Raw genomic sequence first — 23083 nt, forward strand, 5'->3', positions numbered from 1 at the left:
GACATTTAGCCTGTCACAGGAGAGAGGAGTCATCTCCCACTGAAACTATCTCTATCATAGGAGATAGGCCATTGCCATACCTAGACCATCGCGGGAGAAAGAGGTCATCTCCCACTTGGCCCATCATCCAATTGTCCCAAGAGACTGGAGCTCTTCTAGCCACTCCTCCCAGTTTTTGGTTTCATTTGTTCTCTCTTGATCCTGAGGAGTCACGTGTGTACCCGAACCAGTCCTCTAGCTAAGGAATAGAATGGCCTAACTGGCCTAGGCCTAGGCTACAAGGCTTAATGAAATCTCTGAGTCAGAGAGGGATGGTTTCCTGGGGCGCCTGGGTGGCGCAGTTGGTTAAGCGTCCGAGTAGGGGAAGAAGAGTCCATTCACTGCCATCCTTCCCTCCACCTTCCCACCTACTTTCAGCCAGGTCACGATCTCGCGGTCCGTGAGTTCGAGCCCCGCGTCAGGCTCTGGGCTGATGGCTCGGAGCCTGGAGCCTGTTTCCGATTCTGTGTCTCCCTCTCTCTCTGCCCCTCCCCCGTTCATGCTCTGTCTCTCTCTGTCCCCCCCAAAAAATAAATAAATGTTGAAAAAAAAAAAAAAAAGAAAGGGATGGTTTCCTAAAAACAAAGGTAGCTTGCTGTTTCAGAAGACAAGGGAGTGGATGCTGGTCAGCCAAAACAACAAAGGTCGACAGTGTAGACAAGTGCTTCTTGAACATAGGGACTGTTGCTGATGTTTCTTTGTGGCTTCTGCCCCTGTAGGAGGAGAAGCAGATGTTCAATAAACAAAGTCCATTGGTCACTCGTTTGGGTCTTAAGTGAGATTCATCTTTTTTTCTATTTATAAACATATATACTCATTTTAGAATATTGAAAAATGTTTGTACAGCATAAAGAAAAAAGCTAATATCACTTGTAATCTCAACACCCAAATCACATTTTGGAGTATTTCCCTTCTGCAAAGGGTTATACTATATATGGTGGACTGTCATTTGTTTTTGTTTTTTAACTTTGGTTTTTTGGTTTTATTTTCTACTTTGTTATTAACACTTATCTGAAAATCAGTTTTCTTTTTTTTATTTCTAACGATTTTTTTTTTAAGTAATCTCTACACCCAGTGTGGGGCTTGAACTTACAACCCCAAGATGAAGAGTCACATGCTCTACTGACTGGGTGAACCAGGTGCCCCCGAAAATCAGTGCTCTTAATGGTTGTGTAACTACAGATAGGGAATATAGGTATGTATCTTTCCTCTATTTTGAGTGAACGAGGTTATATATTTTTCTTGTCAGGGAGACAAGGGTCTAACTAGGGAACAGACAAGAATAAGGGAAGGGGTCAGATTGTAGACCGAGGAGAGAATAGCATTCTCCTTCAAGAACTGGCAATCCCAGAGGCATGTGAGCCGGAAACGGCTGGATGGGATAAGATGTCAGAACATCAGAACTGGAAGGGCCTATGTCTTCATTTTAGAAACTTTTAGTGTTTTACGTATGTCCGGGGATTTGTGTAGAATGGATTTGGAAAATGGAGGAGAGGGGAAAGAAAAGTAGAGGCTGGGACGCCGGGTAGGGGAAGAAGAGTCCATTCACTGCCATCCTTCCCTCCACCTTCCCACCTACTTTTGCTTCCAGCCACAGTTTCTGTTATATTCGCAGCCACACCCTTCTTAAAAAGTCTCTGTAGTGATCGTGTCCACATCCCCACTTTCTACTTACCCTTCAGCTCACTGCCATATGACTTCCTCCTTCATCATTCCACCAACGGAGGGTGAAGGCTAAGGTATACAGACCTCGGTCCAGCAGGGTGCTCTCAGCCCCACAGCACATACCCATGGACGCCTGACCCTGGCCTCCAGGACCACCCCCTGCTAATTTTCATCGCGCCTGGGCGGCTCGGTCTCCTTTGCCAGCTCCAGCACTTACCCCTAGCCGAAATGTTTGAGTTTCTCAGGAGTTATCCCTGAGCCCTCTTCTCCTACCTCCAACCCCACTGGAGTGGAACGCAGCCAGACCCAGGGCTCCTTGTTAGCAGTTGTAGGGCTGGGCACTATTGAACATCCTGAGTTGAACAGAAACCCCTCTCTCTGATGAGGGGAACTACACTGATTTGGCTGTTTAGTGTCAAACCCTCCTCTTGGGGAACGGCATCAAATTGTCCCGAGCACTGGCCCCTGCCCTGCTAACTGGAGGCCGTGCTGATGCGAGTGGTCTTGGATATGCTCCCTGCATATGCATCTCAGGGCTTCGCTTTCTTGTTATCACGTCTCATCCTAACGACTGACCTCAGTTCTTCCCATTCCTCTGTTGGCCTTGTTGGCGACAGCATAACCGACCCTGCTGATCCCATCTTTCTGTTTTGCGGATCCTCTTGCTTACGCCTACTGTTTGTCCCTTTGGCCACAACAGACCCAGATCCTATCATCACGTTTTGGACTGTTCGTACTCCTGAGTCTCAGGGATACATCTCGTGTCCATTTTTCCTTCTGATCTTTTAACAGGCTGGGAGAAAGTTTCCTCCTCCTCCAATGAACACGGTTCACGTTGACAGGGCTCGTCGACCCTAAGCAATGAAGAAGGAGTCAACACAGTTTGAGCTGAAAAACTGGGAACAAATTGGAGCTTGTGATATTGGGATTTCTAATAAGAAATATATATTTGGTCTTTGTCCTGGCTTCTGGCACGGAGCCCCTAAAATCCTTGAATTTCCTAGGGGAAGAGAACCAGAAAGTGGTTTGTGCCATGTTAGGGAAGTGACCTAAGAATGGGGGCCAGTTACCAGGAGAACCTGCCCTGTGTTTAGAGAGTTGGAATTTTTAATCCCAGGGAAAGGAGAAGGGCTGGAGATTGAGACTGGTCTCGGATGGCCAAGGATGTCATCATTCCTGGGTGATGAAGTCTCCATGAAAAGACCAAAAGAACACAGTGTGGAGAGCTCCCGGGTGGGTAAACACACGGAGGTTTGGGGAGAATGGGACCCTCGGAGTGCATGGAAGCTCCACGCTTTTTCCCCACACCTTGACGTATGCATCTCTGCGTACCACATGTTTTCACTAGGCGGCTCTGTCTCCTTTGCCAGCTCCAGCTGGCCATTCCTGAGTTATGTCCTTTTATAATGAGCCAGGAATGTAGTGAGTGAAATGTTTCTCTGAGTTCTGGGAGCTATCCTAGCAAATTAACTGAACCCAAGGAGGGGGCCATTAGACCCTTCAACCTACAGCCGGTCAGTCAGAAGCCCAGGTGACAACCTGGATTTGGGATTGGTGTCTGAAGGGGGGGGGGGGGTGCAGTCCTGGAGGACTGAGCCCTTAATCCGTGGGATCTGATACTCTCTCCAGGTAGATAGCGTCAGAATTGAGTTAAATTGTAGGACACTCGGCTGGTGTGACAGAATTGCTTGTTCATGTGGGGAAGCCTCCCCCCTCCCCCTCCCCCCACATACATCAGAATTGGGTGCAGAATTGTTAGAGCTATTGAAATAGAACAGTTTTTAGGTTGGGGGGGCGCCTGGGTGGCTCAGGCGGTTGAGCGCCCCACTCTGTCTCAGCTCAGGTCATGATCTTGCGGTTTCATGGGTTCGAGCCCCACATCAGGCTGTGCACTGACAGTGTGGAACCTGCTTGGGGTTCTCTCTCTCCCTCTCTCTGCCCCTCCCCTACTCACGCTGTCTTTGTCTCTCTCAAAATAAATAAGCTTTAAAAAAAAAAAGAACAGTTTTTAGAAAAAGAATCGTGTTTCATTTTCTCTACAATTGGAGGCAGAAGTAATGTATATAATCCACAACAATGGTAAAGTATTGAACATCCAGCCTGAATTCATGAGATTTAAGAGTGAGCCTCCTTTCAGTATCCCTAGCTATAGGGCAATTTAAAAAAAAGTTGAATATATCACGTCATAAGTGTGCATGAGAATAATGAGATGTCGCATAAAATGCTTTGTCAACTGCAAAGTCTCTCACAAGTATAAATTATTATTTAAGGGTATTGAAACAGTATTTTCAAGGAAATAGCTTTCCTTTCTATATTTACTATTTTTTTTTAAGTTTATTTATTTTGAGCGAGAGAGAGAGAGAGAGAGAGAGAACAAGTTGGGGAAGGGCAGAGAGAGAGAGGGAGAGAGAGAATCCCAAGCAGGCTCCACACTGTCTGTGCAGAGCCCAGTGCGTGGCTGGAACTCAGGAACCACAAAATCATCACCTGAGCTAAAGTCAGATGCTTAACTGACTGAGCCACCCAAGTGCCCCATTATGTTTTAATTGAAGTTTAGTCGACATACAATACTATATTGATTTCAGGTGTACAACTTAGTGTTTTGACCATTGTATACATTACAAAATGTTCACATTTAAGTGTGGTTACCATGTCATCATGCAAAATTATTAAAATATTATTGACAATATTCCCGATGCTGTACTTTTCATCCCTGCGACTTACTTAGTTTGTAACTAGAAGTTTGAATCTCTTTATCCCCTTCGCCTATTTCGCCCATCCCCCACACCCCTCCCCTCTGGTGATCACTAGTTCTCTGTACATGTTCATGAGTGTATTTTTGGTTTTGGTCTATTTTGTTTTTTGGATTCCACATAGAAGTGAAATCATGTGGTATTTCTGTTTGTCTGATTTATTTCACTTAGCATAACGCCCTCTAGGTCCATCAGTGTTGTCACAGATGTCGCATTCTTTTTTATGGCTGAGTAGTATTCCATTGTATATATTATACCACATCTTCTTTACCCATTCATTCATTGAGGGACACTTAGGTAGCTTTCATATCTTGGCTATTGTAAATAATGCTGCGATAAATGTAGGATGCATATATCTTTCCAAATTAGTGTTTTTGTTTTCTTTGAGTAAAGGAGCCCATAATAGTGGAATTAGTGAATTTTGAATGGTAGTTCTATTTTTAATTTTTTGGGAAACCTCCACACTGTTTTTCACAGTGTCTGTACCAATTTACATTTCCGCCAACAGTGCACAAGGGTTCTCTTTTGTCACATCCTTGCCAACACTTACTTCTTTCCTTTCGGATTCTAGCCATTCTGACAGGTGTGAGTTAATATCTCACAGTGGTTTTGATTTGCATTTCCCTGATGATGAGTGACGTTGAACATCTTTTCATGTGTCTGTTGGCCATCTGTATGTCTTCTCTGGAAAAATGCCTACTCAGATCCTCTGCCCATTTTTAAATTGGATTATTTGTGTATTTTCTGGTGTTGAGTTGTATGAATTCTTCATATATTTTGGATATTAACTCCTTATGAGATACATGATTTGCAAATATTTTGTCCCATTCAGTAGGTTGCCTTTTGTTTTTGTTGATGGTTTCCTTTGCTCTGCGAGAGCTTTTTAGTTTGATGTCATCCCAAGAGTTTGTTTTTACTTTTGTGTCCTTTGTCCTTTCTCTGCTTTTTATTACAAGAACACAGCATTTTAGCCACTTAGCCAATAGGTTAAACTGGCATTCCAGTTCAGGTTAAAAATTTATTCATTTTGTATCTCTATAGGGAAATATATCCTAATTTTAAACTTCTTTAAGGGCGTCTTTGGAGCTATCAAGGGAGAAGGATTTTGAAGTATGGATAACTTGCATGCAGATAATTGAGAACTGACCAATTTATAATTATAGGATTTTCTAGGGGGAAAAAAAAAAACTAACCATGATATTTATTTGCAGATTCCCACTCTATACATATTTATTTTTAACTTTGTAATTTTCCTTCTGCAGAAACCCTGGGTGGTGTGGATACCATTGTCAAGATCCCCCCACACTTGCTGAGGTAAGGAGACCGGAGTTGTATAATATAGTGAAAGTAAAAATCTCCTACTGGGTTTCCCTGAAGGCCCAGATAATCCTACTGGCTTATAGCCTTTTACTTGTGGACCAATGGCTTTTTTACATCCATGAAATGGGATAGATCATGAGGTTAGCATGATGGGGACCTGATTGTGGTGATTTCTAGGTATCTGTGGAATGAGTGAAGTCAGTAATCTGAAAGAAACAGCTGAGGAAGTGAGATGAAAGGATAAAATTGGTCAAGGAGAAAAATGACTAACACCTCAATAAGAATGTAGCCAGTGGACAAAGTCTTTGACCGTAGATCGGGAAATGGCACCCCCACTGGGGAGAAGCAGCCCTACACCCTGTGGGGTTGATCTAACTCCCACCAGCCCCTTGGCTGAACACTATCTCACAAACTCTGGCCACCTACAACAGCCCTGAGATGGTGAGTCTATTTTCCCCACCTTCCGGACAATTCCCCATCATCCTTCAACAATGAGAGAAATGCGCTCTGTGGGAGATTTGGAAAGAACAAATAAGAAAGTTGCCCATAATTACACTACCTAAAGGTAGCCGCTAAAAACAGTTTAATAGATTTTCTTAACAGACTTTTTCCTACATATACATATTTTTATAAGTTAATATGAAATTTTAATTATGTTTGTTTCCTGCTTATTTCTTCAGCCCATATCATATGAAGAACATTTTCTAATGTCAATATATGTTCTTCAAATTAAAATATTGTATATTCTTCCATTATATGGCTGGTCTAACATTTATTTAATAAGTTTCTTTTAAGTTTACTTATTTATTTTGAGAGAGTGAGAGAGAGTGCACAAGTGGGGGGAGGGGTAGAAAGAGAGGGAAAGCGAGAATCCCAAGCAGGCTCTGTGCTGTCAGCGCAGAGCCCGATGTGGGGCTTGATCTCATGAACCATGAGATCATGACCTGAGCCAAAATCAAAAGTCGGATGCTTAACCCACTGAGCCACCCAGGCACCCTGGTAATTTTCTTAGTATTAGACCTTTGGATGGTTTCCAGATGTTTTGGGACATTATTAAAAATATTGAACTTACACTCTTTTGTTGAGTATAGTCCTAAACTGTCAGGACATAATGACTTATTAGGCGTTTTCCATCTCTGCAAGTAGAATGAACAAGAATTATGATTCTGCGTCTTTTAAAAATTTATTGCTTCTCCTATAGCATCTGCTGCAAGGTGATATATTGTAAGGAAATTCATGTGTTTATCAAACCACACGTACTTTTGTGTGCATAAAGCTAAATGGACAGAATGGCTGCCAGCATCGCTCTTGTCCAGGGGGGCTGGGGGTGGTGTTTCAGCTGGGGTACCCATGCACATAGGAGAACATGAAGACTCTCCTAGAGATACGAAGGCATAGGTAGTTTAAGGGAGATGATTTCCTGGTCCTCATTATCTATAGGTGCCCTTTCCAAAAACTGATTTTGCCACATCTCCTTTTCTAGCCTACCTATTATAGTCCCTCTTCTTCCCCTTGAGCAAGGAAAGCATCGCCATTACCCATCCCATTCTGAATCTTACCGCAGTATGTTCTGCGGGGGTGCAGAAATGTCTTCCCCCAACAAAGGACTGTGAAAATACTAGTGTTTGTGTTGGTAAAAGGGATGACTGTAATGACCAGACCACACATCTTTTTGCAGGTTAGTTTTTACTTCTTGGCTTTCAGCAACATTGAAGGAAGACCTCTTCTAGTTATAATAGACAAAAAAAGATGTTTTGATGCCAAGTCTCCTTCATTCTTACTTATGTAACTAAGTTTTCTTACTGCTTACATCTGTAAGAGTGAAAAAGTCTAGAAATGATGTTAAATCCCACCTTATTCTAGCACTAAGGGATACTCATCCATAGATATATGAAGTAATTGAAGATAAAAATAAACAAGGCCTACCTATCTGTTTCTTTTGGAATGCATTTCCGATAAAATTATACTTTTCGTGTTAACTACATTAACATTCTTATATATAATCATTAATACTGTTTGTATCAGTTAGGTGCATTCATAATGGTACCTCAAGCCAGAAGAAAAGTAAACACCTTTAAGCCTCATGAGCACAGGAGACTTTTAAAAAATCACTTTGTATACATTTTATACACAGAAATATAGTAGGGAGATTAATAAAAAAGCTCTCAAGAATTGAAACATATTGGGGCGCTTAAGTAGCTTGGGTGGTTGAGCATCTGGCTCTTGATTTTGGCTCAGGTCATGATCATAGGGTTCATGGGATCAAGCCCTGCATTGGGCTCTGCTCTGACAGTGCAGAGCCTACTTGGATTCTCTCTCTCTCTCTCTCTCTCTCTCTCTCTCTCTCTCTTTCTCTCTCTCTGCCCCTGCCCCATTCATGTACAGTGCCTCTCAGAATAAATAACCATTAAAAACATAATTAAAACATATAATATTGAGAGAAAATTAAGTTGGGGAAGCAGAATGGAAATACAAGTTCAAGGAGAAAAGAGAACAATGTAGCATCTTTTACTCTGAAGAGTTCACTCATAGGAGCGCCTCAGTGGCTCAGTGGGTTAAGCATCTGACTTCAGCTTAGGTCATGATCTCAAGGTTCATGAGTTTGAGCCCCGCAGCAGGGTCCATTCTGACAGCTCAGAGCCTGGAGGCTGCTTCGGATTCTGCGTCTCCCTCTTTCTCTGCTCCTCCCCAGCTCGTGTTCTGAGTCTCTCATAAATAAACATTAAAAAAAATTTTTTTTTAAGTTTGCTCATATACTTTTTTGATGGATAAAGCTGGTTTTCAAATTGCTGTGGTATTTCGATTTCATTAATACATTTAAATAAGTGATATGTTTTAACTAAAAACTGTTATAATTCCAATATGCCAGAATTATAGCCTTTTCAAGTAATTAGAATTATGACAAAGAAATGTAAACGTCAATTTAAAATATGTGCAAACCAGAACTTTACATTTTTCTTAGTGGCTATTGGAGCCACAAAGGCTCTAAAAGCTATTTCCAAATCCAGAGAGTGGTTGAACCTGACAGCTGAGCTTTCTGTGGTTCTGGGTCTGCGATAAAAGTTCTGCCTATTAGTGTTAGGCCTAAGAACATAACAGTGATACCAGAAGAGGCTCCTGGCCTACTGCTGAAGAATGTTCATCAAAAGACAACTGGTCTTTCCCAACTCTTGGTGTGTGTGTTGGGGCAGGGGGCAGATGAGTTAGAGAAAGTGCAGTATTAATGGAAACATGGTTGGTCTCCGTTCAGCCATGTCATTTAACTTTACTTTCACCCATGGCCTCAAGATTTACCCAGAGCCAGCTTGCCAGCTTGTATAACCTGTAGAAGGGGGTCACCAAACTGGTGGCAGGGATGGTGGACCAGGAACTGTGGATGAATTCTATCTGTATCTATCTATCTATCTATCTATCTATCTATCTATCTATCTATCTATCTATCTATCTTATCTATCTATCTATCTATCTATCTATCTATCTATCTATCATGTGTTTTCATGCTTTCACCGTTGTTAGCAGATAATTTGGAGTGTTTATCCTAATGATAAAGAGCTGGTGATGCCATCCTTGTGTGCAAAGGAATGTGTTTGTATTCCAGGCGTGCAGTGAGATCTATCAACCATTTTTGTACAGAGAACTAAACCACATAAATGAGACGAAGCAGATGTGAGCAGAGGGAGGAGAATAAAGAAATACCTAGCTGGAAAACACTGTTTTTGTGGTAGTGACTGTAAATTTATGGTAGATTTTATACATATAAGGAGGTTTCAGTCTGACTATGATTCACAATAGTTGGGAGGTTTTTAAGGCCTCTTTCAGGGTATAGGAATAAGCCATAATTAGGACAAAAAAGAGCCATTGAATCAATATTTGTCTGATTTCCTATTTCCCTTTATCATAAGGGGAAGCGATATAGTGAGATATGCTGTAATGGGCTTTTCTTCTTTTGTTGTGAAATCAGTCTTCCTTTGATTCTTTGATTCCACTGCCAGGAATTTTTAAACCAAGAGTACTTACTCTGTCCAGTTATTTAAGAGGGCATCTTTCTATTGTTTGAGTACCTGCTCAAAAAAAAAAAAAAAAATCTAGTGACTGTAAATATTTGTGCATAAGAATTTGGATACGTTGATTATTGGTCTTCAATTATGTTTTAAGTCTTTTTCTTCAATTATATTTCTATTTAGTATATGGTAAAGAAAGCAGATACATTAACTATGTCTTGTATTCTCCTGATTTTATATTTCAGATTCAGTTTCCATTTCTGATAATCACTTAGAAGTGTTTATTTGCAGGTATTTTGTTGTTTTGGAAAGGGCAATAGGGAATAATTCAAATCTCAAGGACTTTTGCTGTGCTGTTTTTCTTAAGTTTTCTTTTGCCACTGATGGATTGCTTTTTATGATAAATATATTAACATCGTGATAAATCATTGCTAATATTGCTTCGCTCAATTGCATATATTAGGAATGATAGCTCCGATCAGAAGAAGACTGAAACCTCGAGAGACCTATGGTCGTATTACTTCTGTTTTACCATTGATTGCTCTGAAGACTTCTTGTACAAACCACAGTAGTCCAAAGTGGACTACTGTCACGTGAATGATTTTAGTCACAGTGCCCTATTCAGTCATGTGTAGGGCATTGTCGGGGGGAAGCCCCACCATAAAACATTGTAGGTGAAGTTGAGGAGTGATCAGAGGCATTGCCTGTTTCCCCCTCAAGCTCCTTCATTGAGCCACTGTCCACTCTCCTGGTTTATAAAGTTAGCAGCTATAGCAACAGGGACAGGCGTTCATGCAGAGTGCCGGTGAGATTCAACGTCAGGGATGGAGGAAGCTCCAGGGTGACCTTTCCCGAGTTTGTTAGTAGACAGTTATGTGAGAATCATTCTACCTTCTTGCGCTAAGTCTTGATTTTGAACTTGGGAGTGGAACTTTAAGAAGTCCTTATCTTCTGCCATGAGGAGCCTGTACCCTCACTGTCTTTGCTCCTCGTTTGCTTCTTCTTAAACTTCAGGCCTTCCGTGTCTTCACAGGGTCAAAAACCTATGAATTCGTGGGCCATCACAGTGTCCCTATACTCAGGAAGGAGGTCATCAAGTAGTTCAGGCTGTTCCTTTGATTGGGGTTTCCACTTCTAGGTCCTACTTGTCTGATAAGCAGAAGGCAACTTTCGGTGCTTCCTAATTGGGATAGACTTGGTGAACTATCTCTGACCAAGTCAAGTCACCACTAATAGTCATTGAGTTCATTGTTGTTCATTGTTGTTCACTGGTTTTTCAACCAAGTGATAAATTAGCCTGGGAAAGCTACTGATCAAGAAATATTAGTAGCTAATAACACAAAATGTTTTCTGGTCTCTGACACTTTTCTACTTTATCTTCTCACCCCCTAAACCTCCTTGCTTTTTCCCTGTGGTTTGGGAATCAAGCGATATAACCAAAATAGCCTGGTCATTTATGGATTCTTCAGGGCTACTGTGGTTTTTGTTATGAATATTCAGGTGTGATGTCTGTGTTTTGTGAAGCTGTCACCAGCCTTGCCTGGCAGGGAGCCCCTGGCTTAAGCCTACCTGGAGTTACCACAACTTCTGGAATGTTGAGTTCTTGCAAGTTGATTCGTCAGCCATCCCCCTCTCCATACCCCGCTGTCCTTGCCGTGGCTTGGTTAAGATGATACCTGCTTCCGTCTGATCTTTTTTTTCTCAGAACTGTTGAAGAGTTTATATTATATCCAACCCTAATTGTGGAAAAGAAAAGGGTTCTTCTGTGGATCTTTCAGTACCATTGTTGTATGCAGTCACTGCCTCTTCCAGATCATTCTTTTTTTTTTTTTTTTTAATGTTTATTTATTTTGAGAGAGAGGGAGAGTGTATGCATGCATACGTGCACACATGAGTGGGGGAGGGGCAGAGAGAGGCACGGGGAGAGAGAATCCCAAGCAGGCCCCACACACAGTGTGGAGCCTGACCCAGGGCTCGATCTCACAAACCATGAGATCGTGACCTGAGCCAAAATCCGTAGTCGGACGCTTAGCTGACTGAGCCACCCAGGCGCCCACCAGATCATTCGTGACCTGCTGGCACATTCCTAAAAAATGTTCTTCCCTGTCTCATGGAGTTTTGCAGTGTTCTTCTGCTTCTGAGTTTTGGTTGGGTGTGGTCAGTCTCACCCAGAGACTGGGCCAGAATGGCTTGCCTGGTGTCTTTTCTAGTGGATTTCGAACTCCAAATTCTGGTGGCCGTGGATCTGGACATCTTCATATAACTCTACATAAATCTGTAAGGAGGGGGCGCCTGGGTGGCACAGTCGGTTAAGCATCCGACTTCAGCCAGGTCATGATCTCGCGGTCCGTGAGTTCGAGCCCCGCGTCGGGCTCTGGGCTGATGGCTCAGAGCCTGGAGCCTGTTTCCGATTCTGTGTCTCCCTCTCTCTCTGCCCCTCCCCCGTTCATGCTCTGTCTCTCTCTGTCCCAAAAATAAATAAACGTTGAAAAAAAAAATTTAAAAAAAAAAAAAATCTGTAAGGAGGATGCTTTTCACTCCATGCCGAGGCCCAGACACGTTAGGCCACTACAAGTTTGATGTCTTAGTTGAGCTGCCTGGGTCTCTGACAAACTACTCTGCCTCCCCTGTCAGATTTCCAAGAGGTTCACTCCCCCATGACCAGGAGCAGGTGAGGTGAGTGAGGCTAAGTCATGCAAGTACAGGGCCAGATCCTGTCTTTATTTAAAATTTGGCATTTCGTTTGCCATGGAATTTTGGCATTCATTTCGAGTTTTTAAAATGTGGCTTTAAAGCACCTCACACCAATCAGAATGGTTAAAAAAAAGAAAACAACACAAGAAACAACAAGTGTTGGTGAGGATATGGAGAAAAAGAAAAAAAGAATACATATATATTCATACACACACACACACACACACACACACACACACACACACAATGAAATGTTACTCGGCCATAAAAAAGAATGAAATCTTGCCATTTGCTACAACGTGGATGGATCTAGAAAGTATAATGATAAGCAAAATAAGAGAAAGTCAAAAAGACTTTCATTCATAATTTAAGAACTAAAACAAGTGGGAAGAGACCAACAAAAAACCAGACTCATAACTATAGAGGACAAACTGATAGCTCTAAGAGGGGAGGTGAGTGGGGGGGAGGGGTGAAAGAGTACACTTATGATGAGCACTAAGTAATTTAGAGAATTGTTGAATCACTATATTGTACTTCTGAAACTAATATAACACTGTGTGCTTGTTATACTGGAATTTTAAAAAGGAAAAAATGTGGCATTAAAATATTATTGATCTTGCTGATTGAGTTTTTTCGTGCTCCCTAAAATTTTGTGCCCGAGGCTGGTGCCTCACCCACCTCACCCAAGTTCCAGCCCTGCACTCTTAGAAAGTTCTCATGGCTGCTGGGGCCATCCACATTCAAATCAAGCTTTATTCGGTCTCGTCTAGATTCCACAGACTGTTTCTTCTGTCCTGCTTTGGGCGGAGCCTTGGCAACATGTACTATCAGGAAAACCCGCTCTTTCCTAGGATGAGGGCTGTGCTTGGTAAGACCCCACTTCCAGGATACCCTCTCCCACGTGTACTAATGTTTTACTGAAGGCATTTCCCAGCACCTGTTCCTCCTCCTTCCTGGGCCCATCTCAGAAGCTGAAATAAAGCTTGCTTGTTACAAATCCTCTTTCTTCTGCATGCCAAAGCTTAGACTAAAGCAGTAGGTCTGAGGTGTTTCCTTAGCGATCCTAAACTCCCTTTATATGGGGCACTAAAACATGAGGGGGGCATTTTCTGACCTGCCCTTTTCATCATGATTGTCCACTGAGTGTCTCATAACACACAGCCTTTCTCACTTCGTCCTCCTACTTCTCCTTGAAGGCTGAGCTGTGTTTGCTAGAAGTGATCTTTCTCTGTGCCCTCACTATACATAAATCTCTCATGGCGCTTACCCGTTGTATCGGCAGTTGTCTAGGGGTTCTGTTCTGAGACCCTATCCTCAAGGAGTTCATATATGTAAATTATTCATCTTTTCATCCCCTAGTTTGGTGCCCTGTAAATGCTTGTAGGATGAAACTGCTTCTCCACACTGCCACACATATCCCAGGGGACCTGTACCCTCCTCTCCAGAGTCTGAGGAAACATAGTATTTGAAAGAATCCCAGAATGGAACCTCAACTTTGGCAATAGAACTTCTCAGATCTCATTGGCTGACGGGGGGAGGGGGTTGGTCCCAGAGAGTAGAACCAGAAGCCTAGCACCCAATCCATTGACCTCAGCTAGTAGAGTCTTAAATTCCTCCCTCTCTCGTCAACCAAAGCCCCAACTAGCCTGACGTATATTAGATCAGGGGTTGGGAGTTGGTTAATGTGCTGGGCCAAAGGACATTGACTCTCCAAGGGTTTCAGCTCTCATTGGCCCACGTGGAAGAGGGAAGCTGCCTGCCCTGCCACACTCCCAACATGAATTTGACTGTGGAGTATTCCTGTTGTAAAGAACTAAAGAACCTTCACCCCCATCCTGTTCTAATCCAGGATTTGCCCCTTCTCTTAGCCCAGGTTATTTACAACAGGACTGGTACCGATGAGATAAAACGGTCCAGGGAACCCTCAGCCTGTCTTGTTAAAAGGCAGCCAATGGCAATGAACCTCTTGTTGGCATTTCTTAGTGCCCCTTTGACTGCAATCCCAGACATTACCCCGGCCATGGCCCAGCTGCCTTTTGCTTACCTTCTCTGTGATTTTTCACATCCAATCTCAGCCTAATTACTTTTCTCCTGCCAGTTGTTGTTCCCAGAAAGACTCTAACAGCCCTTCTTCCCATTTGCCCTTGTCTGTGTCCCCCACACCTCTCCTGTCCCCACCCTGGCTGAGCCTCTGCCTAGCCTTCTGCTTCATTTTGCCTGCCTGGTCCACATCCTTTTCTCAACTCAGATGTTGATGGGGGGCCCTACTGATCTTTCCTGCAGGATGGGAGCACACTCATCAGCATTTATGCTTTGAGAGAACCATCCATAATAGCTTTCCATGCCTTGTATGGTTTCATTTTAATTGCCTTTCTGCTGCTTTCATCTATTTTAGTGTTTTAGTTCTGTTTTGAACCCTGGAGCCACTTCTACAGGATGTGCAAAATTTATGTTTGTTTTTTAATTGAAGAAGTCACCGTATCCACATCAACTGGGAAAGACTGATTTTAAATGGATGAGGACCGCAAATACCTCAATAGTGGTTTTTGGCAGGCAGTTTCAATCTCACCGTTGTTTCTGCCTTTCTTGTATCTGGGAGAAGTGTTGGGCTCCCCTTGCTATCCTATGGTCAAGAGAAGGAAGCAAAGGATGTTCTTGTAGAATTCTCAGGTCCTGTGTTCAGCTTGTGCTAACTGAATGGAGGCTGTGGCCTAAGTGCAGGACAGGTGCTGCTTATCAGGCTTCCAGGCTATTCCAGGTGAATTGCAAACATTTGTGCTTCTCACGGGTTTAAGCTCATCTTGAGGGCTCCTCTCTTTTCTGGCTTCTGCCTTTCTTCCCCAGTACAGCTGACTTCCCTTGGCAAAGGCATGCAAATGCAAGTAAATTTTGGCTCTGTTGATATTTTGCTGGTTGTGCAATAGGAAAACAATTTTTTAAAAAAGAAGAGGTTTAAGACAGTTTGGTTAAATCTAAGCCTGGCTCATTTTCAAGTTGTAGAGAATTCTTTATGTCAGCAAGTCATGAAAGGAAGGAAGGAGACTCTGTCAACCTTGCTGGAGGTGGATAGGGACCATTTAAGAGAACGAGGACTTGCCCTGGAGCTGACCTGGTATTCCAGCTTCCTGAGAGCAGGCTTGCCCGAGGTGAGCAGGTGAGCAGAATGACATTTCCCTGTCGGCCACAAATATTGGCAAAAGGAATGGGGCATGTGGAGAAGCCTTTAGCAGCGGGGATGCTGAAATCCTTGTTAGAAATCAAGGTGCCCCAAAGATCTGATTTCTCTCTTTCCTTCCCCTGCTGCTATGGGAGTCAAAGAGTGTTCCTGTCACCTTTAACAACAAATAGCATAAGTAACAATACTATACTATTTCCTCACTTACAAAAACCTTCTTCTGTGTGTTATCTGCCAGCCCGTAGGCCAGTCCTAATGGTTTTGTGTTCTATTCCCTTTGATAAGGAGGACCTACAATTAGCTCTCCATTATAAAGCTTCTCCTTGTTAATAGCCCCTGCCCTAAAAGCCCCTGTAAATGATGCAGTCAATTAAAGAAGTGGATAACCCACCCAAAGTAGGATGTAGAGGATCTTGGGCTTGGCTGATATTTTGGAATGTGAACCAGATACTATTAATGCTTGAAAATAGCCATGGCCACTCATCACTCCTTTATGTCAATTGATGTTTTTATTTTATAGCCCTTGGTTCTAAAGGGAAGTGTTGCAAGGAAACATAAAACTCCATTTTGAGAAAAATATAACCATCTAATCACAAATTTTCTTTCTTAAGCCTCTCTCTCTCTCTCTTTTTTTTTTTTTTGAATGGTGTGAAGGTAGGCTTTTTATTCTGTTTGGTTTTTATAATTAAACTGTGCCTTATAGGCGATTTAGGTCCAAATTTCCTGCTTTGTTTCAAAGTATGCCTCTGAGAAATTGTTTCTATTGATGGGTTATAACAGTGGATTCCAAGAGATGGTCAGGGACTGGAGGTTATTGATTCGGTGGTGGAAATGGTTCAGTGAGTTGTTTGTATCTCTCCTTTTCACCCCGCAGGACTTTTTTTCTACTGGGGAAAGCACGGCGCAAAAACTAAAATCATATTTAGTTTCTTGGGACACCTTCCTTTGTTGAATATTTTATATTTTTTCTCTTTTTGTTTTACTGCACATTTAGGTGTGCAGCTGAACTGTTGATAAATCTGTACGACTATGTAAGGACACAACAATACCCAGGTGTATCTTTTTCAAGTTAAGTCCAATAAATTTGACCCTGGAGCTGGCTCTCCCTTTACCTGTTTGATAGGCCAGGACTCTGTCAGTGCGATGCCTCTTGGCATGCTTACCAGGCTTTGTATTTTCTCAACTAATTTCGGGACACTTGAGAACACAGGTTAACATTTTGAAAATCTTCACTGTGTGACAGGGCCTCTCCTCGGTGCTATGCATCCTGATCTCTATCCTGACGGCGCTTTTGTGAGGGAGGCAAGGGAGATGCTGAGGTTTTGGAGAGACCGGCCAAACTCCTCAAGCTGGCCTGGGGCAGAATCGGGACTGTGCTGGACTCCAGAGTTTACTGTCTTAAACTGTGGCGGGGTATTCCCTCTACCATTACTGACTTATCACAGAGGTTTATTTTTTCTTATTTGTAACTTACATGAAAAGCTGAGATATAGAATATTAAATTTCATGCAGTAAATGACTTGATGAAGCACCATCGTTGGAAAGAGCTCTTGGGAAATCTGTATTTAGCCGCTGCTCACTCACGAGAGCAAGGTACTAATGTAGGAATACGGATAAGATCGCCTTGCGCTGAAACAACTTTAAATGCAATCTACAAGGAGTCAGGGCTTTTAAAAGAGGGTGTGTCATACATTCAGGCTGAGGGAAGAACCAGGAATTATTAGAGCCATTGAGATTAGTGTGTGGACAGGACTTTGCCAGGAAATGACCTAAATTGACTTTTCTTCCTTGTGAGGCAGAAGGAGACCTTAAGATCAAAGACTCTGGTCTGGAATTGATGTGAGTACCCACTGGGGAAGCCTGAGTCATTACGTAATTAGCTAACCCTTACCTCTCGGAGCTTCTGCTCACTTGACTGAGGAAACTGCTAAGCAGCAGCTAAGGTGGTCTCTTTAGGGAGGGTTATGCTGCGCGAGCCTGCAGAATTACCGAGAGGAGATTCAGTGCAGGACTGATTTTTACCAAGTTAGGCCTAAACTGAAGAAACGCATCCAGCATAGATCACATCCAGGTGGGAGCAGACCTGGACTAACTTTTCATTTAATGAAGTCCAGAGAGAATTATTGTATTTTAAAGTTGGGGGTGTTTTGGCCTCTGAACCTGTAACTTCCCCGTTGCTTGCTTTCTTTTGTAAGCCCCATTTTGTTTTTCTGTATTTGCCAGCTGGGAGAAAAATCTTTCAAAGACAAAAGGGCTTTTGTATGTTTATTTCAGAGTGTTGGCAGAAAAAAAGCCAGGAAACTGTGTCCAGCTGTGGTTGGTGGGGAGGGGCCTGGACACAGAGGCCACCTGGGTTGACCTGGGGAGGGCTGCTGTGTCTGCCCTCTGGGATCTTAACTCCACTTCTGAAATAAAGCTGGCTGTGGAAGACAAGGCCAGTAACCTGACATTTGCTGCAAGTGGGGAGGAGAGCACTCGTGTGTTTCAGACGTCGCAAAACGTATAGTTGTAATTTTAAAGTCAAGAGGATATTTGATTAAGAAAGAGAACCGTTGTTGGTTTAAGGTGTGTGCACCCAAGCACCCAGTACAGGGGACGCCTTTATAAATATTTGCTCGTGGGATTATTTGCAGCGTTCGGTCTTGAATGCCAGCATCTCTAGTCGAGGCGTCTGGAGCTGTGATCAACAGTCGGAGGACAGTGTGAGGGGGTCTCGGCTGTGGTGGAAGAGGCAGTGGCAGGCAGGGACAGGCATCCCTGGGCCACATCCTGTGTACTGGGAATAGGACACTGACTGTCTCCCCTCTAAGAGCACACCGTTTGAAGAGAAAGGAAACGGAAACAGTAATGGTGATACACTAGGTCCTGGCTCCAAGTCCCAGTTCTCCCACGTATGACCGTCGGGACCCTGAACTAGTCATTTTGCCGGTCAGCTTCCACAAACGAAGATAGACACTGCAAGGCGTCCAGGTGCCTCTGTTTCCCCAGTGTGATTATTGACTGACCAGTAGATGCAGAGAAAAACCGATCTAGAGAGACCCTAGTGGGACCACAGAGAATGACTCTGTCTCCCCAAAGAAGGGCTCAGCATGCTTGCTGGCCGCCTCCCGTCCAGGAGAAGAGCCTCTGATTTACCTCCTCCTTCCTTTCATCTGCTGAGCATTTCAGCAGGAGAGGAGCCGCTAGCCCACAGGGCTTTGGCTCAGGTCCCCCCGTGTGGTATATATATATTTTTTTCAGCTTTATTGAGATATATAAGCGACATAACCCTGTGTAAGTTTAAGGTAGACAGCATGATGATTTGATATATGTTTCCCTTGTAAAGTGATTGCCACAGTCAGGTCAGTGAACGTCCGTCACCTCCCATAGCTACCATTTTGCGTGGGTGTGGGAGGAGAACTTTAAAGTAAGATCCCACGGTGTTTGCCTTTCTCTGACTTATTTCACTTAGCATAATGTCCTCAAGGCTCCTCCATGTTGCTGTAAAGGGCACGATTTCCTTCTTTCTTTTTTATGGCTGAGTAATGTCCCCCATCGTGTGTGTGCACTCACGCCACACTTTCCCTATCCATTCAGCTGTCACATTAATGGAGCAGTACTCAGACTGTTCGGTCTTAAAGCCCTTTACACTTCTAAAAGTTATTGAGGATCCCAAGGCGCTTTGTAGGGAAATCTTTGTATTATATCTATCAATATTTACCACATTATAAGTTAAAACAGAAACTTAAAAAATGTTAATTCACGGGCACCTGGGGGGCTCAGTTGGTTAAGCGTCCAACTTCAGCTGGGGTCATGATCTCACAGTTCGTGAGTTCGAGCCCCACATCCGGCTCGGTGCTGGAAGCTTGGAGCCTGGAGCCTGCTTCGGATTCTGTGTCTTCCTCTCTCTCTGCCCCTCCCCCAGTTGCACACCGTCTCTGTCTCTCTCAAAAAATAAACATTAAAAAAATTTTTTTTAAATATTCATTAAAAGTAACAAGCCTATTGTATGTTAATATGAATGACATTTTTTTGAAAAGTAACTAAGAAAAATTTAGTGAGATGACTTTTACATTTTTTTGCAAATCTTTCGTATCTGGCTTCATAAAAGGAAAACAGCTGGAATCTTGGCTCTGCTTCTGCATTCCATCTGCTCCAATACGTAGCTTTGGTTGAAGGCGATAAAGAAAATCCTGCCTCATACAGATAAGCAGTTTAAAATGGGAGAGGAATCTGAATTGCCTTTTCAGATAATTGTGGGTATTCTTTTTTGATAAAGTCCCCCCTATACTCCTGAGAGATTGAGAATGGAAAAACTTTTGACCTCATGGACCCTCTGAAAGGGTCTCAGGCATCTAGGTTACCCTTTGAGAACCACGTCTTCCCCATTTTAGATGTCAGCATCCTGAATCCTTCATTCATAAGAGTCTCCAGCTCTTCCTCTTACCTGAGGACGGGAACTCCTCCTAGCCCTGCCTTTGCCAGGCTTGTCCTTGGGCTCCAAGCTTTAGGCCTGCGCAGCAATCCTGTTATTACGCTTTGTAGAGAGATAGATGGCCCTCTGTTGTGTCTCATGCACCTGTAGAACTGTCACCTGGGTCACCTGTCATCCCGCAGAGCTATGACATTGCCCTGTCATAGCCCTGCAAATAATACTCCTTACTGGGGTCTTAGGAAGATTACATAAGATTTTAAATAAGATGGTCCTTTGCAGAACGTACATCAAATCATGAGTGTAATATCACTCTGATAAAATAGAAAATAGGCTTATGGTGTTTTGGCAGTTTGCAGCATGATTCAAGTTTTTTTGGTTTATTTTTGTTTCCCCCACCCCCCAGTTAGTGCTGAGTTTCAAAGTGTGATTTTTAGATAGCAGAACAGGTTCCAGGAACAAAGGAGCCGATAAGAATCTGAATTTAAGTAGTGTTATTTCTGATTCCTAAGAATACAGGGAGGACTGATTGGTCCTTGGGAACTAGAAGCAAATCAGCCCGAGCAGGCTCGATCTGCACAACTTCCCTGTGGCAGTTTAAAGTGTTGGTTAAAATAAATTCCAGCATCTGAAATAAGGAAACTGGAATCTAATGCCACTCGGTCTTCCTCTTCCATTTTTGCTTGTAGACTCAAGAAGGTTCTTTGAGCTGGCTTCTCTTGGGCCAGTCCAGGATGAGGGTGGCTGTTGATGGGGGCAGGGGTACCACACCACATACCTGCCTAAAGGTAATAGTTTGGTTTTGAACCAGAAGACGTGCAGGGGGTTTCCTAGTTTAGGAGATAATTGTCAGCATTTGTAGAGTCTCTGGGCCTTCCGTCCTTTTCCCCTGGAACAGAGACCTTTGGTTGCTTTCCCAACATCCCACCACCTCCGACCGCCAACAGGACCTGAGTGGGTAACAGGATCTGCTTTTATTGTCTGCCTCAGAGGAGGCTGCCCTATCACAGGCGCAACGTTCCCATTTGGCCAACGGGTGTGCCCTGCGTCAGATGGATCCACATGGAATGGGAGAGGGATGCTCTCTCAGACTTGTGAGAGTGAAGTTCTTTCTTCCCTGAAACTTACCACATTTAAATGATGCTTGGAGTGGCCATAGCTGTGGTAAAGCAGATACTTAAGAGGGTGGGCCAGGAGGAAGATGGAAAGAACCTGGGTTCTTGGCTGTGTCATCAGAGCACCGAATCACCTAAAATTGGGGCCAACCCGCCTCCATGTACAAGCCACTTAGGCACCCTCAAACCTGTATTTGAACCTCTGACTATCCTGTCTCCATGTGTAAGCTACTTAGGGAGTTGATTTCCTGTCACTTGCAGCTGAAAGCATTCTCCCTGATATACCCACGTTAAAAGAAACCACGTGACCCTCAGGGACCGAGAGGGGAGGGGGGGCTAGGTGAATTTGGCAGCCTAGAAGTTCTCTCGCTGGAATCCTTTTCCTATTGTCTGGCTGCATTTTGACCATTCTGTTGACCTGTTTATTTCTTCTGCAGGAGAAGGGTAAGGAAATTCTACATTAAGTATTTGGTAACTCCCGTGAAATAGTCAGGGAAGACCGCTGAGACGTCTGTGGCATTTACAAGGTGTGAGGGCCTAGACGTGGGGCTTTGTCACCCTCTCCCACACAGTATGCACACTGGTGCATATTATAGCCTTCTTCTGCCCCAGATAACTGATTTCCTTATGTGCTTGCCGGTAGCTAGATTCTAAACTCTGTCACCCTTATACCCAGGCACGTGGTGTAATGTGCCTCCCCACAATATTGAAGGTAACCAATTATGAAGCATCGATCTTTGCCAGGAATTGTGCTAGTGACGTTATACGTTATCTTATTTAATCGTACAGTAAGTACGATTGGTACTCATACGACCTAAATTTTAATGGGAAAACTGAGGCTGGAGTGATAAGATCATTTGCCTAAAGTCACACGGCTAATACAGGACAGACAGAGGTTCAAACACAGGTTTGAGGGTGCCTGGGTGGCTCAGGCATTAAGCATCTGGCTTCGGCTCAGGTCATGAGTGCTCGGTTTGTGAGCTCGGGCCCCGCCTCAGGTAAAAACCCGAGCCCTGCTTCTCTCTCCCTTTCCCCCTCGTGGGATTCTCTCACTCTGCCCCTCGCTCCCTTGTGCCCCCCTGCCATCAAAGTAAAATAAAGTAAAATAATAAAATAAAATAGACAAAAAATAAGTATGGGTCTGACTTGAAAGTTGTTCTTTTAACTAATATAATCTATGTCTTCAACGGATATTTGCCAAATACCCGTCACTTAGATATGTTAAAATTGGAATTATTGTTGTCCCTGTCTATTCCTTCATTTCCCCTTTCACCTTCGGGAAATGTATTGGGACAGAAGGAAATATTACCTGAATATTGGCTTTTCTCTAGAAATAGCCGTTGGTAGTATATGAGTTATGAATGCCTTCGGCTGTAAGGAATAGAAAGCCTAACTGTGGCTTAAACAAGATGGGGCCTAGGTTCCTCACGTCTGGGAACCTACTGGCCCTCATTATATGTGGCTTTTTGTACCACCGATGGCTCTTGCAGCTGCAGTCATCACACCCCCCATCCAAGACGGAAGGCAGCAAGACGAAAGGCCGAAGGGCAGTGCAAACTAAACAGGTCTTGTCCTTTTTCTCAGGAAAGCAAAAGTACTCCAGGGAGCCACAAGGAAGGCTGAAAAAGTAGGGAAAACAGGATTGTCGGCAATGACTTAGACCATTCTTGATCTACCACTTGGGGCTGACCATGCTGTCAGCCAAAAACACAGTTGGAATCGAGTTGCTAAGAAGCCTGCGAAAACTGCGAGCCACGTGCCTCAAAGAAGCAGAGGCCGTTCGCATTTGAGAAGGCGATGGAGATACCCCATCTTGCTGATAAGATGGCTGAGCCATACGGAGACAGAGAGCTGGTTTCCTTAGACTCTGCTGCTCTTCTCCCTCTGCTTCCCTCAGATTTCCATCAGGT

At 43.5% G+C, this 23083-nt stretch overlaps 1 protein-coding gene across 6 annotated transcripts in view; it reads left to right on the forward strand.

Moving 5' to 3' along the window:
- ARFGEF3 (ARFGEF family member 3) overlaps window positions 1–23083 on the forward strand; it is a 188889-nt gene that overhangs the window by 3308 nt on the left and 162498 nt on the right. For 4 of the 6 annotated variants that reach the window (XM_086707978.1, XM_086707973.1, XM_086707972.1 and 1 more), the window contains exon 2: window positions 5720–5771. In XM_086707978.1, coding sequence (XP_086564104.1) covers window positions 5720–5771 — 52 coding nt within the window. Of the gene's footprint in view, window positions 1–5719; window positions 5772–16275; window positions 17487–23083 lie in introns of those variants that run through there. The other 2 variants (XM_086707976.1, XM_086707974.1) reach the window with 2 other exon arrangements.

Source organism: Puma concolor, chromosome B2, assembly GCF_028749965.1.
Source record: "Puma concolor isolate L17-30 chromosome B2, mPumCon1.1.hap2, whole genome shotgun sequence".
Classification (NCBI taxonomy): domain Eukaryota; kingdom Metazoa; phylum Chordata; class Mammalia; order Carnivora; family Felidae; genus Puma; species Puma concolor.